Source organism: Sorex araneus, chromosome 6 (assembly GCF_027595985.1).
Source record: "Sorex araneus isolate mSorAra2 chromosome 6, mSorAra2.pri, whole genome shotgun sequence".
In the NCBI taxonomy this organism is placed as follows: domain Eukaryota; kingdom Metazoa; phylum Chordata; class Mammalia; order Eulipotyphla; family Soricidae; genus Sorex; species Sorex araneus.
The window spans coordinates 66,026,473-66,045,986 of NC_073307.1; the positions used below are offsets into that span (position 1 = coordinate 66,026,473).

Genomic DNA, 19,514 nt, shown 5'->3' on the forward strand with positions numbered 1-19,514 from the left:
ACTGGTGAAGGGATGGTGTTTGAATATTGTATAACTGAGACATAAACCTGCGAACTTTGTAACATTCCACATGGTGATTCAATTAAAAAAATATGATCTAGAGATACATCTAAAAAAATAAAAAAAATAATAATGTTAAATATAATTTAAAACTGCATGTTTATGTGAGACATAACTGCTCACTTGAAGATTGAACTATTTACTTTCTTAAAAACATGAAGTCCATAACATACAGAACAAACAACAGGATTGTTTCAAAAAATGAATTTATTAAAATGCTCATAATTATAAAATAATATTAAAATGCACAGAAATTCACAAAACAAGTATGATCTTTACATCTTTACTGACACACTGCATGAAAAGCATCATGAATACTTCAATTCTACTTTAAACTGCTCATCCATTTTAACTTTTTGAATATCATAAAATATAGCATGAACACAAGAAAATGGCCCAAGAATTATTAACGACAGATCACATTCTACTTCCCTATTGTGAAATAAATGTTTTCTGAAATTCAAGATGCACAGACAATGAAAAGGGAAGAATTTGGTGACAGTTCACAAGATGGGCGTAATTAAAAAAATCATAACTTTCTCTTTCTAATGGTATCTAAAATAACTGAGGGATATATTAAAAACCCCCTGAGTATTTCGGTCTACTGTTTCATTCATTAAAATTCACAGGCATTACAAAAGGATATAAAACTGACATTTCCCTAGTGGTTAACAGAGGTCTGGGGGCAGGTTTCCACCGTCAGGGTCCCGCACCCGTCTCCCGGGGACGCCTCTGCTTACGCACAGCTGCAGGCCACAGCTGCCGCAGAAAGTTTCTTCATCACCAACAAGTCCGCACTTGAATGACACTAACACTGCTGGTGTCTCGGGTGACTTGGTCCCCCTGCAGCCCAGCTGACTGGAGGATACTGGCAGTGTCATACATCGCACGCGCTACCTTGAGACACACGGAGGCGTCTTTCCCCTCGTCACAGAAACACACTTTAACCGTGAAAGAATATTCATAAAGACAGAACTGTGATTCTTTTGAAGTCCTGCGTTATATACAAAGAGATAAGGCAAAAGCGTTCCTTTTCAAAATGCTTCCATGAACAATAATCATCGCCAAAAACAACAGTAGAGGGTCCAGGGCGAGTGAGAGGTAATCGGAGAAGGCCACACTGTCCGGGGAGCATCACAGTGGAGCGGGGGGAGGCGGAGCACCGCACCAGGTGCGTGGAAGGAGTCAGTTTCCACACAGAGAAATTCACTTCTGCCCGGTGCAGTCAGGCCGGACACGGCCTGTGATGACACTTTTTTGATCACATAGATAACAGCATCAAGAAAGTTAGTGAAACGTTGTCCCTGATTCGTGGAGGGAAATTGAAAAACAAATCTGGAATACTGCTTGAGTTACTTTTACACAAACCCTTAAAAAATATATAACAAAAACACATTCAAGGCAGGCACATCTGTAGCTGTGACCTGGAGATAAGCTACCATACAAGTCACTCCCCCCAGCACGGACACAGGCGCCTCCTGCCCTGCGGGCCCCGGGGAGCCCGGCTCCCGTGGCACCTGCATAGTTAGCAGCATCGGGGCGGGCCGCACAGCCGCAGGAACCCAGACACCAAGCGCTGCTGTGACTGCCTGGTCCAGAGGGAGGGGCGAGGCCAGTCTCCCCGGAGCCCGCCAGAGAGCGGCACCGAGACGGCAGCCAAGTACACATTTCTAAACTGATCTAACGGGCAAGGGACGCATCCTGCTGAGGGACTCTCGGGAGGAGGCGAACTCGGTTGATGGGGGTTGGGACCAGACCTTCCGCTATGCGTCAGTATCTGGCTGGCCTTGGCAGAGGCTGAATACGCAAGAAAGCCGGGGTCCTGCTTCTGGCCTGGGGGGAATCTGGGGCTCCACCTCTTCTGACCCGCACGGTTTGGTGCAAACATGTCCTTGTAACAGGTCTGAGAAGAAGGGAGTGGAGGGAGCAAGGGGCGACCTTCACCGGGAGATGCTTTGGCACGCTGACCCCTGGGCGTGCAGAGCCCCGCCCAAGGCCTCCCGTCCCTAGCAGTGCAGCGGGTTGGGCACCTGCCGTCCTCTTAACCGTGCACAGCCATACAGAGGAGTTACGATTCGTCATACTGTAACTCCCGTGTGATGAAGAAAGGCAACTGGTGGGAAAGGCAACCGATGAGCTTATCTTTTCCATACGTCATATTGATAAAAATGTAATCCTCCACCCCTCCTGCCAGGAAACTGCGCATCTTTAGATGTGATAATTATCCCGACCAATATGAGTTATCTTGGTCATTAGGAGTTAGAGTTCTATTTTCAATCTACACTTCTCTCTGCTTTTGTCATCTTATTAATTTGAGATTTGCAAAGCAGTCAACAATAATTAGGGACAGAACATTCTAGAAGCTACTGGAAGATAAAACGTGTCACTACGGATTAGTATAAATATGCCCTAGAAGCTCACTACTTTTTATTCCAATCCTTTAAGAACACTGATTTGACATGGGAAAGAAAAAAGACTGAGACTATTTTCTTATTCACTGAGATTTTCTTTTTTGTAGGGATGTGACAATACATCTCATGATGGCAATTTTTGTGTCAATTTAATAGCCACTTAACACTAACATAGTTTTATTTTGGGCCATACCCAGCAGAGCTCAAATCCTTTGGAGTGTTGGGGATGAACCCAGGCCGACTGCACTGCATGCAGAAGTGGAGAAATGCAATGCTGCCGAAAAGTAAAAATGTGTGTGAGGGAGGAAGGGAAGTCAACAGAGGGAGGAAGCAAGGGGCCTGTTCTGCCTGGAATAGGCGCTTTCTACGCACACTAGGAGACTGCTTCTGTGTTCCTGAAATTCCTATTTGTCAAAAAGGTACAATTGAATGTTTTCTAGTTGATTAGTTTTATGCCCTTCATGATTTAAGTTTTACATTTTCCAGTTCCTACAACACCAGCTGAAACTTAAAAATCATCTACATGGAAATGGCAATAGCTAAAACTCAAATTTCCTAAAGTGATTTAACTTAAACATTCTCATTGTGATTCCCACTATATTTTGACAGAGCTAAATTATTTAAAGTGCTTCTTAGAACACAAAGCTCTTATTCAGACTTTGGTCGAACATTATTATCTATTACTTCTCCCATCTTCTCAGCTATGAGCCCGATATTTTTTGTTATATCTTTGAGGTGATTCTCATGAAGAAACTTTTGTGTTAGGTATTTTTCTCTCTTGATCTTGCTCTTCGTGCTTTTTGATACGTCTGGAATTGCATATGAAATGAAAAATTTCACAGAGTAGATGAGATGCTGAGAGAGAGAGGAAAAAAAACGTCAATCAGAGAAATGGAGGGGAATGAATACCTTTCAGTTATATCTGAACGTTATGACGGTAGGCATTTGATGTATATACCCCATTTCTCTTTGCCACGATGTGGCTTTTGCCAAGCCCATCTGGTTACTCTATAAGTATCAAGAATACTTAGATATGTGGAAAACAATATATGTAATATCTTTATTTAAAAGATAGGACACTCCCACGGACACTGACAATGCCGTAGCATAGTTTTTCTCGCTCTTTCTTAGGTAGCTTTTATCTTCCAAAGTAAACACCATCCTATCTGTTACACAGTGATGTGCTGTATAGAGGTTGTACAGTCCCGTGCAGCAGAATGACGAGGTTACCACTTGACACAGGCATCGCCGGGCAAGTTCAGCACCGTGTGAACATCACACAGTGCAATTACAGACATCGAGGTGGCACAGCCTATTCAAGGTCCCTGATGGGAACCAAGATAACGTATAATCAGTCAACCCCAAACAGCACTGGATGGTGTCTATTCCTTTACTGTTTTTGCCTTCAGTCTTCTTTACGAAGACATCTCCGCTCCTAACCTCCCTGGCTACTTTGATTTGGGGCCAGGCCTGGCTGTGCTTAGGACTTACTCTTGATTCTCCCTGCCTAAAGATCACTTCCGGCAGAGCTGGGGGTTACCGCATGTGGTGTCAATGGATCACACCTGGGTTAGCCGCAAGCCAGGCAAACTCCCTACCTGCTGGACCTCTCTGGTCCCTCTCCATTACTTTTAAGACCTAATTTGCCAGGTATGTGTCCTACGGATGTCTTTATTATCCATTTTCTCCATATTAGTTGGGTTTATTCCTCTTTGAACTGATGTATTTTTATTTATTCTAGAAAAAGTCTAGCCACTGACTTCAAATACTGTCTTTATTATACGGCCCACCTTCTTCTGTGGTTTTTACTACTCAGTCCTTCTCATCTGTCTTGCATATTTCTTAATCTCTTTATCATATTTTCAAATTTTAACATTTTTGTGAAGTATTAGGGATTTTTAAAACTTATCTTCTAATTCTCCAGTTCTCTTTTCATATTTGCCTAAACTTCTGCTTAATCAATATGTCCACCACCTGCTATTTTAACAACTATATATTTTTATTTCTAAAAGTTCTACTAATTACTTTTCAAAACTGCCTTTCAGGGGCCGGAGCGATAGCACAGCAGGTAGGGCGTTTGCCTTGCACTCGGCCGACCTGGGTTCAATCCCTGGCACCCCATATGGTCTTCCAAGCACTGCCAGGAGTAATTCCTGAGTGAAAAGCCAGGAGTAACCCCTGAGCATCGCTGGGTGTGACCCAAAAAGCAAAAAATAAATAAATAAATAAAAATAAAAACCAGAGTATATTAAAAAAACAAAAACTGTCTTTCAACTTTTGAAACATTGATAGCAATTGTTCATCCAGGATAAGAAATAAAGCTGGCTAGATCAATTGCAAATTTATAGCTTCCTTAGTCAATTTTAATACTGGTTAACTTTAGAGATAAAAATGTTTTGGAAGAAATACATTACAAAATGTGATATAAATAACAGCATAATATTTATAACAGAAATCACTTCTTGTTCATCTTGAATACATCTCCTCACAGCTTTAACATGGAGCCCAGTGACTCGACTTAATGAAAGCACTCAATACTTAGTTGGATGGCTGAATGAATCCTCCTAGCACTATATGCTTTTAGTTTTCAAAACAGATAACTCAATCAGAACATCATCAGTATTGTCAAGAAAAATCTGATTAACATATATCTTAAAATAATTATTAGCAAGGGATAAAGTCGTAGTTGGCAACACAAAGTGAAGAACGGGTCTGGAAAGATTATAACCTACATTAATGTAGGTTTTCCTACCTCCATGACGATGATAAAAGCCAGCTTGGCTGCAATCACATGCCAATAGTAAATATTGTGTTTGTACTGCTGTTCGTGCCCAGGAGGGTTACGGAAATCACGATACCTGGAAACAAAGTGAAGGCTTCACCGTGAGACACACATTTACAAAGAGATCAGGTTTCAGTCATACAACGGTCCACCAACCACACCTTCACCAGTGTACATCTGCCACCACCAACGCACCCGGCATTTCTCCCGCCACCCCCTCACTCTCCCCACCCCTCCCCCCTCCCTTCCTCCTTCCTTTCCTCACCCCTCCCCTCCCCTCCCCTCCCCTCCCCTCCCCTCCCCTCCTCTCTTTTTTCTCTCTCTTCCCTTTTGGGCATTATGGTTTGCAATACACATACTGAAAGGACATCATATTTGGTCCTTCAAAAAATACTATTTTTGATCAAATACAACAAACAAGAGTGAATTTAAACATCTAATGCAACGTTCTTTTAAATTGAACATTATGAAAATAAATTTTCTCCAGTTCAATTTGGTAACAAAAAAACTGTGAAATAACTGCTCGAAAGTACTTTAACATCCAACAGGAAGACTCCAGGGTTCTAGCCGGCCCTGCCCGGGACCCTGTGGCACTGAGGAAGGAACCACGGTCTGGTGCACGCAAGGTATGTGCCCTAATTCCTGAACCACCTCGCAGGCCCCGAATGACGTTTCTTTGAGGAATTCTTAGACTCTATTTATAGGTTATAAGATTTTTCTTCTGGGTTGGTCAATCTGTAATAGTGTGAAACATTCGTCTTTATCTTGATTTACTGTTTTTAAATTTCTACACCTAGTCTAGTATCTAAAGTCCTTTTAAAAATTAAGTGCACTTTCAAACACAGAGGTGGAACTTGCCTGCACGTGGTGTGGTTACCAAGCTCAGAGTCAGGGTTTCTCATGCTTTTGATTTTGAAGTCCCTGATGTCGAAGATGGAGAGAGTGTTGTTGATGTAGCCTTCCATGGTGTAGGAGGAGTGGTTCCCGTACGGGGGGATGGAGAAGGACCAGTAGTACACCAGGCGAGGGATCATGTCTGAGGTGAAGGCGATGATCATAGCCTGCGTGGGAAGGAAACAGGAAGGGGTGATGACTCAGAGCACTATTTGCTGAGGCTCCCCGTGACGGCAGGTGCTCGGTTCCTCTGTTCTCTGTTTCTGGCCGCAGCCCGGCGCCAAGGGGTTGCTTCTGGCAGTGCCAGAGGCACCGTCGGCGGTGCTGAGCTGGGTGACCTGTGTAACAGCACCTTGTCCCCGAACTATCTCTCCAGAGCCGGACTTTCAAATTAAAGCTTCATGAATGTTAATTGTTTCCTGTCAAATAGGTAAGATATAGCGAATGTCCTTAAATTTTTGAGCAGTTACTTTAAAACAGACCACCTTCATCCTTGTCTTCAGTTACACAGGAATATCTGGTTACCCCTGCAACCCAAAAGCAAAGAAGCCTGTTTAACTTATTAATTTCAGAAAAACAAGCATTGTATAACCTAAAATAAGGGTATTATTGTTAATTTAACAGTTGCTGGCATGCATTATATACAAATTAACATCAGTAAAAAGTTGAGTAAATTTACTAGAAGTCATTTTAAACTGAGGATTTAGCTCTTAGAAGACCCTTCTGTGTGTCTAACACTAAGATCAGTATTATGAAAATAATTTACTCTTATTTAATTCCTTTTAAAAATTGACGTCAAGCTGATATTTTTATCACTTTCCCCTTAAAAAAATCCAATAAAAGCTTCATAAATTACATTTTCCTAAATCTGAAAAAGTAAATAATGATCCTCAAATTCACCCCTTTTTTTCCCTCCAGGTATTTTGACATCTTTAGACAAGTCAAATCATAGTCTAATTTACTTGAAACTGTTAGTACATACTAACAGATGCCAGTGCTTCATTAATCAGCAAGAATATTTTAATTAACTTAAATAAAATGTATATAACATGAAACTTATTGGAGTGGCTCCATACACTAGCAATGATCTTCATTTTGTTAGATTCAGTGTCTAATTCTCTAAACTTCCAAAAGATTAGGTGGTTAAAGTTATGGATATTATAAATTATTAAAAAAATAAAAAATTTAGTACATTTTCAGATAAAGGAAATAACTATAGGCTACTCTTCATTGAAGGTGTCTGAGGGTCTGTGTCAGGCAGCCAAACAGGATGTAAAGTTATTATGAATTCGACGAGCCTTTCCTAAAATTCTTTAACTTGAACTTCAAACTTTCTAATATGAAGGACCATCTAGAAGAAAGGGGACAGTAAAGAATAACTTTAAACCTAATTTAATATGGACTATCAAGCTATATGATTCCATCAATAATATTATTTCATCAAGCAGAAAAAACAGACATACTTTTGCACAACACGATTTTAATATTATTCATCTGAACATATGGCTTAGAAACAGTGAGATGAGAAGTCAACAAAAAAATTTCTAGACAGAGGAAAAATGTCCCCCACACAACTTTCTACTACACAGTTTCATAAAGGACAACAGCTTTGTAATTTCCTAGTGTGTGTGTGTGTGTGTGTGTGTGTGTGTGTGTTTCTGTGTGTATGTCCACTTTCAATGATAATGGAAAGCAAGGATATTTTATTTTCGACATAAAAAGATAGAATTTTCTGGCTATCATTTAATTCAACTATAGCATTTTACAGAATCACCTGCAGATGTGCTTCAGGAAGCTACAAATATTCCAACAAGGAAGATAATTCTATTGTCTTTTAGTAAGATTTTTTTTTCCTCCTGAATTGAGCTGTCTTGTGACATACTGCAATAGCACAAATAAATGCAGTGTGCTTCATTTCCCAAGCTGTTTTGAACACAATTTTCCATTTGGATCAGAATAAATTAAAATTGGTCTTCAATGCCAGATGTTCTGGCATGATACAACAATGTCAATTCAGCTTATTTATTGAACCACCAGCTTTAAAATTAATGATTTTATCCTAAACTCCTACTTGATATCCTCATCTCTTCTTCCTGCAATTAAGTGTCATCCCATTGAGGAAAGTTATCATTTGCAGGAGCATGTCAGATTGTGGAGGTTCACATTAGATAGGTAAGGTGATGACATACAAGCATGATCAATTCTTATAAATATACAAATATACACGTCTTGGAAGCTGTAACAAATCCTAGTATTTTAGACAAAAGGAACTGTTCCTGGTTTAGTCAATGTCACCAAATCTTGTGAGGTAAAAAATGTAATGTCCAACTCATAAGAAAAAAGAAACTGGATAAAACCTAATAGCACCAGTTAGCAGGCACGGGGGGGCGGGGGGGCTTGTTTGTATCACACTTGTCCACACAAAGTGGCTTTGGAAATCTAGTCAATGACCCATCTGTGCTAGTGCAGAGGAGCCATTCTATGGGTGCGAAGGCACTGTGGCTTCAGTACTGTTATGAAGGAGTATCATGCACATCACTTTCCCTCCTCTCAGCACCCAGTTCTTGCCCGGACTGCTCACTGCCCACTGTCACTGTCATGGTGGCACAAAAAGGTGCCTAATACAATCAAACAAGACTGTTTAAGGAATGTGGGTGGGATAAGAGTTAACTGAATTTTCTGGTTAGCTGAAGGTCAAACAACTTTTTAGTTTCAAACCTTGTTTTTGAAATTTTTCCTCGAGTGCACAATTCCATATACCTACCTTGCCAGTGTTGCATATAATACGGAATACGACAGACTCATTCTCCCATGAATCTGGAACTGGAAAGACCTCACGGCCGTATTCTGAACATCAGTCTTTACTCTGCAGCAAGTGAATACTGAGGATGTGGGCTGTTTCGGTGAATGGAAACTGACACAATCTAACTGTTTTTGTGTGTGATTTTGTGTGCAGCATTCTCCGAAAAGTAGAGATAGCATACAGTTCAGGTGAATTGAGGTACTTGGAGCTGAATACCTGGGTTCCAGGAAATGTGTTTAATGATATAAATCTGTAACAATGGCACAGACATGCATTTTGAAACTCTGTGTCTCTACTATAGAACCTACCAAAGTCTCATTAGTAATGATGACGGTAACGAAGACGGCAGCTGAGCTGCAAGTGCCCCAAGAGGACCAGGTTACACCTGCATTCCTTGCAGCAATTCCCGGATTTCCTAACTACCCTCCATGGTTTAATTTACAAAGGACAAATCTGAAGTGTTAAGACCGGCCTAGGCCTAGGACCAGGAAGCCTGGAAGCTGTAGTTCTTGGCAATGTCCCTAGGAGCCTGAGCCACGTATGGAATTAATTCTGTTCTACTGGGAACAGATTAGGCAAGAATGGTTTGATGAAAAATCTTCCAACTGGGAAGTAACCTTGTTGGGATCATGACCTGAGAATAAAATTACTCACGACACGGGAAACAATCCCACCTTCAAGGATATTTCTAGGCAAGCAGGTTTCCTGATGGGCTGGCAGAGAGCCCTGGGAGGTCTAGGGAGAACGGGGAGGGGGAGGAGTGCAGGAGAGACGCAGAGAAAGAAGGAGAGGGGCAAAGAAGGAGGAAAAGAGGAAGCAGGAAACAGGAGGAGTAGAAGAAGACAGGCAGGGGGGATCTGACGGGAGAGAAGAGAGGAGAGAAAGAGGGGGAGGAAAGGAATGGGGAAGGTAGGATGGAGGGAGAGAGAGAGAGCGTGAAAGGGAGAGGGAGAGTAAGAGAGAGCGGGGAGGGGTGGAGAGGGAGAGCGCAGGGGTTCTCAGCCAATGAACAGGGAGGTGGAGGGAGAGAGTGACCCTGTAAACCTACTTCCCTCGAGAAATGCCTCTACAGGGACCACCCTGACAGTGGGCAGTGGGCAGTGGGCAGTCTGGGCAAGAACTGGGTGCTGAGAGGAGGGAAAGTGATGTGCATGATACTCCTTCATAAGAGTGCTGCAAACCACAGTGCCTAAAAGGAAGAAAAGAGAAGTGTCTGCCATGGAGGCAGGCTGGGGGCTGGGACACTGGTGGGGAGAGTGGACACTGGAGAAAGGGTGGGTGCTCAAGCGCTGCACAACTCAAACTCCACCACGAACAACCTTGTAACTGTATCTCATGGTAGCACTGTAGCACTGTCATCCTGTAGCACTGTCATCCAGGTGTTCACTGATTTGCTCCAGCAGGCACCAGTAACGTCTTGAGGCAAACGCCCCACCCGCTGTGCTATGGCTCCAGTCCCTGTATCTCATGGTAGTTCAATAAGTTGAAAAAGGAAAAGGGAAAAGAAAGTTCTTCAGGGGTTAAGGAAGGTAATATACAACTGCAGATGCGCAGAGTTTCTCAGCAGCTTGGATTTTAAGCTGACAGCTTGGAATACACAGTGAAACAGGCTCATCTCTGTTAGAGACCGGACACTCTACGGCAGTGTTCTCCAGAGTGGGCGACACTGCCCAGGGGTGCTGGAATGATGCAGCGAGGGGAGCAGCCCCGGAGCAGCCCTGGGTGGGCCCCTCTAGTCCCGTCACGTGCAGAAGGCAGGTTCCCACGGGAGCTGCTTTCCCCTGAAAAGGGAGCAGCCACGTAACGCCCTTTGGGAACTTCGGCTTTGACTGGGCAGATTCCTATCTACGCCGTAAAAGCACTATTGGATATTTCCTTTACAGTAATACAGAATCCAAAGAACTGCTACTTATTACGTCTATTACCACTGCTGGAGCGATAGCGCAGTAGGTAGGGCATTGGCCTTGCATGTGGCCAACCCGGGTTCGATTCTTCGGTCCCTCTCGGAGAGCCCGGCAAGCTATCAAAAGTATCCCGCCCGCACGACAGAGCCTGGCAAGCTCCCTGTGGTGTATTCGATATGCCAGAAACAGTAACAACAAGTCTCACCGTGGAGACGATGAGATAAGAGATTTTGACTTTGGAAGTCCAGAAATTTATAAGCTACATTGAAAAAATAATAACCATTATAGCTATATTAACTATGCCATTCATATGGATAATAAAACAGCCATCTTCCTTGTGCTAAAAAAAATACATTTTAATGCAGCAATAATTGTAAAGCATTTAAGAAACTTCCCCAGCCTTTCCCCTGTGGCTCCTAGGTGTACTCACATTGGTCACCACTGCCAGAATCGCTATTCCTTGCATGATGGGCTGCCATGCTCCGATGTCTTGGGCCTTCTCTGGCACCATGCGCCTATACTGGGTGGTCATTTTCCACGCGTCCACTCTTATTTCCAAAATATTGTTCACCAGGGCCAACAGAGGAGCCAGTGGAAAAGAGGCCACGAATAGGGTGACGAACCCAAACTGAATAACTGTCAATGAAATGGAAACATATCATGGGGTGGCGGACAGAAGACAACGTATTTTCTTCTTTTCTCGTCAAAAAGAAAAAACAGCAAACAACACACTAAGTCCCCCACAGAAAAGACATTCATGGTACAAACCCAATGTTCAACATTCACAGAACCCAAACAAACAGATATGAAATCTCTGGAAAGAAGGCGAGTTATAGCGTGTTTCCTTCATATGTATACACATAGCTGGAATAACACATTTAAGGATCTGTAGCCAACCAGTTATTTTCCCCTGTTGCTGGTAATAAGCTCAGAACACTGAGCATATTATTAATTTTCCACAAGGAAAAATAGAATGTTGGAAGAGACAATTCACAATCTAGGGTTTAAAAATCCGTGGAAATACCTAACAAGTTAAAAAGGAAAAACTTTGGGGAAGCCCATGCTTCAAGAATACTGGAAGAAATATGCTGAAATATGCAAATGGGCGCGTTCCTGAGCCTTGACCGGAGTGCTCAGCAGAGAACCTGTGCCACACCCCAGCCATGCAGAAGTTTCCCAGTGGTTTAAAAACAACCTTCCTTAGACATTTTTATCTCGAAGTTGCTACCGTGGCCACAAGTCAGGGTCCCGGCAGGGATGTTAGCGCTCTCCTTCTGTCGGACTCAGCGACTCTGGCAAGCTGTGCCCCAGGGAGGGAGAAGGCAGAGGTGAAAGGGCCAGAGACGTGAAAGAGCCTCTTTGTCTCACATCCTTCCCTCAGACTTGTAGACCATTAAACCAGTACAGCTGTGCGCTGGGGCCTCGAGCAGGGCACATCTGGAGCTCCTGCTGGGTGGCGGGGGGGGGGAAGGACCCCCCCATCGAGAGGGGAGACAACGAAGGAGTGCTCGCTCGCAGGAGCTGCATTTGCTCCAGGCCCGAGGCCAAAGCACGTCCCCGGAGAATGTGCTGGAAGAAGGCCCACGGCAGACAGGAGCTGTCACAGGCCTGCGACTCGGGCCAAAGGCAGAGTTAGTGGTAACTATAGCACAGGAGCAGCAGCCGGCACCTGTGCCGTGCGCCACCGAGCCTACACACTCCTGCCAGGAAAACGTCGAGTCAACTGGGAAGGGCAGCTGCGGTCCGCTGCCAGGCCCGGCTCGCCGCACTGCCGGGATGCAGGACTAGGACTGCCTGACTCAGAGACGCCAGCGGTCAAGATGGGACTAGGGACAACTCCAGCTAAATAACCCAAAGAGAAAAGACTCCGTTATTTACTTTTGGGATTTCTGGAGACATTCAGTGGCCCTCAGGGCTACTCCCTGCTCTGTGCTCAGGGATCACTCCTGACAGTGCTCAAGGCACCGTATGTGGAGCCGGGACTAAACCCGTGAGTGCCACCAGCACTGGCAAGCACCACACCTGCTCTACTGCATCCCTGAGCCAAGACTCCATATTAACAACGGAGTACTTAGAAAGAAGAGTATTTCACAGAGTGTTTAGAAATAAATTGGAGAGGTGTGTTAAGCTACGATGGTAATCAACTTAACAGCAAGGGAAAAAACCAAAGATGAGTGAATGAGTGGCAGGATGGCTCATATTCTTAATTGGATGGGTTTCAATTTTGGGATATAGCAGGCTTTTTCCTCCAAAATATAATAATTCTAGTACAAATTTAGGGAATAATCCCAAATGGATTTAAGAAATGCTAAAGTGCTGCTAATTTTTTTTAAAAGAGATAAAAGAAGACAAATAAAACACCAGGGCCGGAGAGACAGTAGAGCACATGAGGCCTGCAACCACCAGCCCAGGTCTGATCACTGACACCCCATGTGGTCCCTGCACTGTCAGCAGTGATCCCCGAGCGCAGAGACAGAGGAGGCTCTGAGCACTGCCAGGCACGGCTGAAAACAAACAAAAAACAGAAGAAAAAAAGAGAATGCAAGTAAAATCCTGTGTAAGGGTATCTGAACTGAGATTTCTCACCTGGGAAAGGATAAGGTGAGTGAGACTGAGGCGATATTAACTTCTATTACATTGTATGGTATTTAGACAAGTTCATTAGTATTGAGGTCTAAAAAAAGATGGGATTCAAAGCCTGGTATGAATTTTATGCCACATTTTGTTATGTAACTATTGCCACCAAATAATCGCTACACTCTGTTTTAACTTATATGGGCATAATTGAAAAAGAAAAACTTTTAAGAAAAAAGTGGACCAGAAGTAGCATAAAGACAGTGGTGAGGGACTTAGCACACTCTGGAAGTGATGAGGCACCTTTGATGCAAATTTGTACATCAAAACCATAAATGTTAACACTACTGTAACAGTAGTTTACAGCCACTGACCCACGGACCAAGGCCAGCACATGAGTTTAGAGAGGTTGAAAACAACACCGACCGCAGAAGAGAAGCTGTGGTGTGGTGTAGTCTATACCCTGGAACACAATGCAACGCAGAAAGAACAAATTCCGGCAATTTCCTGTGACATGCATGGAAACAGACTATCATGCTGACGGGAGTCAGGAGAGGGACAGACACAAGCGGATCTCATCCACATGTGGGGCTTTAAGACACACAGCAGGTCGCGACAAAGGACGAAGGCAACAGTGATCCACAAAACTGATGGAAAATGGTTCACAGAATGGAATTTGGTGGCGAGAGGGTGTGAAAGGAGGGGCTTCAGTGTCCTTCGGGAGGCAGCTGGGTACACTGCAATGGCGTGAGGCTGGGATTATGTGCACAGGAAACCATCAGTAATAGTTCTGTAAATCACAGAGCCTCAATCAATAGGATTTTTTTTTTAACTGCAAACTACTGGTCTACTGTAGTGGTTATAATAAAAGGAAAGACAGAAAGAAAGAAAAGAAAAAAGGAAGGAAGGATGCAAGCTTCACATTGTAGCCTTGTCCCACTTTAGAAAAAACCCAACTGGTATAAACTCTACGATCGGGACTGGAGCAATAGCAGGTGGGGTGTTTGCCTTGCACGGGGCTGACCCAGGCTCAAGCCCTCGCACCCCAACGGTCTCCCGTGCACCACCAGGGGTAATTTCTGAGTGCCGCCGGGAGTATGCCCTGAGCACTGACAGGTGTGGCCCCTAGCCCGACACCAAAACACCAAGAGAAAATAAAACCAGGAATCCTGACAATCACATTGTAAGATGTGGTACTTAAAACAGATGATTCAAATGATGAAGCAATTAGTCAAATCACTAGAGGAACTAATGTACAGTTCTTTAAAAAAAAACCAAAATTTTAAAGAAAAGTCTTTGATTTGTTTTGCTGGCCATGGCCTTCCATGCTGGGGGCACTCCGGGTGGTCCGAGGTTCCCAAGCTTCCTCGGTTCTTTCCCCGTTTCAGAGAAATGCGTTCAGTGTCCTCCTGGGAATCTACTTCTATTTCTTTTTCTTTTTGGGTCACACCCAGGGATACTCAGGGGTTCCTCCTGGCTCTTGCACTCAGGAATTACTCCTGGCGGCGCTCGGCGAAGGCCTGACCCGCTGTGCTATCTGGCCTGGGAAGCCACTTCTTTAAGTGAACGAGCAGAAAGTGTCCGGACACTCCCCTTGGTCCAAGGCTGCAATTCTCGGTCCATTTTAGTGCGTGCAGGAGAGGGCGGGGGGGGGAGGTGCGTGGTCCATTTTGGGATAGTCACGTGAGAAGGCCTTCCTAAATAATTCTTTTTAAAAATAACATTTTTGTTAGGAAATATGAGGGAGACTAGAGAGTGAGCAGGGAATGGGGAAAGGAGAGAACAGGAGAGCAGGGGGAGGGGAAGAGAGAGAGAGAGGGAGAGAAAGAGACAGAGAGAGTGAGAGAGGAGAGAGGGAGAGAGTGAGAGATAGACAGAGAGAGTGAGAGAGGAGAGAGGGGGGAGAGAAAGAGACAGAGACAGAGAATGAGAGAGGAGAGAGGGGGAGAAAGAGAGACAGACAGAGAGAGTGAGAGAGGAGGGGGGAAGAGAGACAGACAGTAAGAGAGAGAGGGAGGGAGGGAGAGAGAGAGAGGGAGAGAGAGAGGGAGAGAGGGAGACAGAGAGGGAGAGGGAGAGAGAGAGAAGAGAAAGGGGAGAGAGTGAGAGAGAGAGGGAGAGAGAGGGAGGGAGAGAGATGGAGAAAGAGAGAGGGAGAGAGGGAGAGAGAGAGGGAGGGAGAGGGAGAGAGGGAGAGAGAGAGGGAGGGAGAGGGAGAGAGGGAGAGAGAGAGGGAGGGAGAGAGAGAGGGAGAGAGATGGAGAAAGAGAGAGGGAGAGAGGGAGAGAGAGAGGGAGGGAGGGAGGGAGAGAGGGAGAGAGGGAGAGAGGGAGGAAGAGAGGGAGGGAGGGAGAGAGAGATGGAGAGGGAGGGAGAGAGGGAGAGAGGGAGGGAGGGAGAGAGAGAGGGAGAGGGAGAGGGAGAGAGAGAGACAGAGACAGAGACAGAGACAGAGATACGCAGGGAACTCCAGAATGGAATATTTACTAAACAACGTTTGAAACCAGTGACACCAGAAAGCACATCCTCAAATAAGACGTACCTTTGGGCCCAGCTCCCATTACTGGGGACAGGCCGATTCCCCTTGTGCCTGGGGGCACGGAGAGGCGGGGCCACACCCAAGCCAGGCGCAGTCCTGCTCTGCAGTCAACCTGCAGTCAACCTGCAGTCAACCGCAGAAAGGCCTTCCCTGGAGGGACCAGCCTCTGGCTGAAACCTCGCACAGGGTCAGGAGGGGGCTGGCAGACCCGGTCCCCCCTCCGCCCCCTCCCCCCCGCCGACGCCCACCCACCAGAAAGTCAGCAGCCACCTTGCCGGTTAGCACCACAATTCATCTCCGAGAACTCCTGCTGCCTTCCCACCCTCTCCGACAGCCCCGGGCCCTGGCAGGCGGGGCAGGTTCCCCGCGCCCAGCAGAGGGGCTCCAGCTCGGAACACAGCCAGGCCACTAAGCCCCTGCTCCGCAGCTAAGAGTCATCCACACCTTGCCAATTCCCGGTGCCGTCAGCCCAGGAGGCGCCAGGCCAGCGAGGGGCAACTGTGCAGAAGCCCACCGTGCTCACACCACAGAAGGCCCCGCCAGCCCCGAGACCTTCAGATACGGCTTCCGGAACAGCCTCGACACTGGACAATGGTCACGCACTGACTTTCACTCATGTAAACTTTGAGAATTCCATTTTTCGTGCCTGCGACAGGGGTAGGCTGGGGTGCCGGGTGGGAAACGGGGCCTGGGTGGAGGTGAGTCAAGTGGTGGTGGAACGGGTACAGACACATTTAGTGCCTGAGAGAACTGTATTATGAACCACCTGGGAAATCATGGCGCTACACAAAACAAACCTTCCCATTATAAAACAAAATAAACCTTGCTTAGAACTTTTTCACCACCTATATCGTGCTCTAGTACTGTCTGTGCTTGCTTCTTTACTTTTCTTCAGAAAGTCAAAAACCATGTGGTGTGTGTGTGTGTGTGTGTGTGTGTGTGTGTGTGTGTGTACTGCCAGCGGTGAAGTCAAAAACCAAGTTGTGTGTGTGTGTACTGCCAGCGGTGAAGTCAAAAACCAAGTTGTGTGTGTGTGTGTGTGTGTGTGTACTGCCAGCGGTGAAGTCAAAAACCAAGTTGTGTGTGTGTGTGTGTGTGTGCGTGCGCGTGCGAGCGCGCCAAGCGGTACTACATGCTTCTTCCACCTTTTCCCAGTGCCAGATGGTCCGTTTTTGCTTTCCTCCCTGAATTTACCCAAGTACTCTTCAGTACAGTTGTGTGTGCGTGTGTGTGTGTGTGTGTGTGTGTGTGTGTGTGTGTGTGAGAGAGAGAGAGAGAGAGAGAGAGAGAGAGAGAGAATGTTCAAACTCTTAAAGCGGTTTTACTTCTCACAAGCCTTCCCTGTGTTGACACAAGTCTGCTGAACTGTTTCCAACTGCTCTGCTGTCACTTCAGCTGGTGGGTTTCTCTCCCTTCAGCCAGTGGCCAGAGTCAGTCACTCCAAGGCCTCTCGGCAGCCAGTCTCGTCACCTCACTGATAAACCCAACTCCGCAATTCTTCTCAGATGCCTCATGTCTCACTCTCAAAGTATCCAGCACTAAACCATTTGCCTAAGCGACTCCTCTGGAGCTTCTCAGAATTAATCTTCACAATCCTATTCCTCACCCGCTGTTCTATCACCTACTTTATTTTCTTTCTAATTTCCTGCTTTGGGTCCATACCCAGAGGCACTCAAGGCGTACTCAGAAGCCACTCCTGACAGTGCTCAGGTGACCACACGCGACGCCTGGGCTCCACAAGAGGTTGGCTCCATCACCCTCTGCTCCTCTCCCCGGCCCTCGAGCAGCCACTGGAATGTCTGTCAAATGTGTCCCCGCCTACCTGAATGCTTCTAGCCTCTCTCCAGATGTGTTACTTGGCACTGCCTCCCTGACATTCCTCACCTCCGCCTACATATAGGGCCCTGCTCATCACACATCTTTCCTGTTTCTGTCACTTCAACTGTCTTCAAGAGAAATACGCAGTTCTCTTGCTTACAAATACTCAGATGCAACTCCAAATTATGACAACATAATTCTTTATTCAATGCCATTTATTCGGCAAATCATCAAACAGAAAAATATACCACCCCATCTTTTGAGCTAAAATTTCAAGTTTTACTCTGTTCCAGGATATTATTAACACTGATAATAAGCGCCACTAAAAAAGTTACAATTAATAGGCAGTTGTCCGGAAGTCCTTTTCAAAATAAGCACAATCAATCAATCAAGCAAGCAAGCAGTCTTCTAAATTGTGTATGCAGCTACATCCTGGATGAAACCTGGCTGTGAAACATCATTGAAGCTAAAATAAAATTTAACTCAGAATATAGGCTGCAAAAAATGACCGAAGAAGCTGTAAGATAAGCCTTCCACTAGCTGAACTAGGAGAATGTGCTGCCACATGTTTATTACAAATTTTAATATGTATTCAAAAACAATGATCTTGTCAGGAATATGATTTAATTAAAATGAGCCTCTATCTGAAGACTGAAAAACAGATACCACAAAAGGATGCCTTTGCAAACATGCAAAATCTGTCCTGATATTCAAAATGTGCCTCCCTTTCATACTTGCTAGGGGTAAGGACATTTCAGCTGAATGTGCTAGTTAGCTGAAAGGGCACAGACAGAGCAAGTAGATCGTTAGTCTTCTGTTCGCTGTTCAGCGTGTGTCGCGCAGAACAGAAAAGATGGTGTTTCTTACGGAAATCAATTCTGAGACTGTTGCATGCCTACGGAGAAATCAAACCCAGCACATGTCCCACACGCGGACAAAGACATGTGGACAGAGGAGGCCTGTGCTGGACCAGTACAGAAAGGTTCTGCTTAAGACATGATTGGCGGTCGGGTTACCCACACGACCAGGCCGACGCCACTGTCCAGAAGAAACTGACGGGGGAAGCCTGGGGCCCCCCTGCCAGTCAGCCTTCCAAGCCGAGCCGACAAGTCTGCGCGAGTGACTCAGGTCAGGAGTGTGTGGTCGGTGCCTGCCCGACTGCAGCTCCGGCCAAATCGCATCGAACATTAGTTCCGCGCTGACTGCTGACAGCATGGTGGAAGGCTCTGGCAACGGTGAACACGGACCCCGTGAACACTTCACCTCACTGCTCAGTGGTCAATCTGCAGCTTGTGCCACATAAACATGACAAAGACACACACAGCCCTCTTAGCGGACAGCCTGGCCGCGAAACGCGCTCTGCTCTCATCACCATGCGAGGCAACCACTCGGCCCAACGGCTGCTGCTCTGGGGTCTGAGTCACGGCACCAGGGAAACTCACAGGGCAGGAACTTGGATCACTCACTCATTTCGAGGTACTCGTAGAACAGCCCCAGCCTGCCCACGAGCTGCAGATGGTAGTCCTGCTCCCAGCGCGGGGCTGCCCTCTCCGCTCCGGACACCGTGCGGCATCGCCCAATGAGGTTCTTGATCCAGCTGCCAGAGGTCAAATTATAAGTTAAGCATGAGACTAAGGTCATATTAGTATTTTTTTAGATATCTCAAAATTCCCGAGAAATTACCCCCCCCCCCCCAAAGTTTCTTTATATTTCTGTAGCAGGAAGTTCT

The 19,514-nt window shown here is 45.6% G+C and overlaps 1 protein-coding gene across 2 annotated transcripts in view; it reads right to left on the minus strand.

Moving 5' to 3' along the window:
- Positions 1-255: 255 nt before the first annotated feature.
- The window catches only part of ANO6 (anoctamin 6), a 199,860-nt gene continuing 180,601 nt past the window's right edge, over positions 256-19,514 (minus strand). For both annotated transcript variants that reach the window (XM_004617068.2, XM_055142300.1), the window contains 5 exons: positions 19,252-19,382; positions 11,285-11,490; positions 6,112-6,314; positions 5,224-5,329; positions 256-3,326 (listed from right to left, as the gene is read on the minus strand). In XM_004617068.2, the coding sequence (XP_004617125.2) occupies positions 3,120-3,326; positions 5,224-5,329; positions 6,112-6,314; positions 11,285-11,490; positions 19,252-19,382 (853 nt within the window). In that variant the 3' untranslated portion in view covers positions 256-3,119. The remainder of the gene's footprint in view (positions 3,327-5,223; positions 5,330-6,111; positions 6,315-11,284; positions 11,491-19,251; positions 19,383-19,514) is intronic.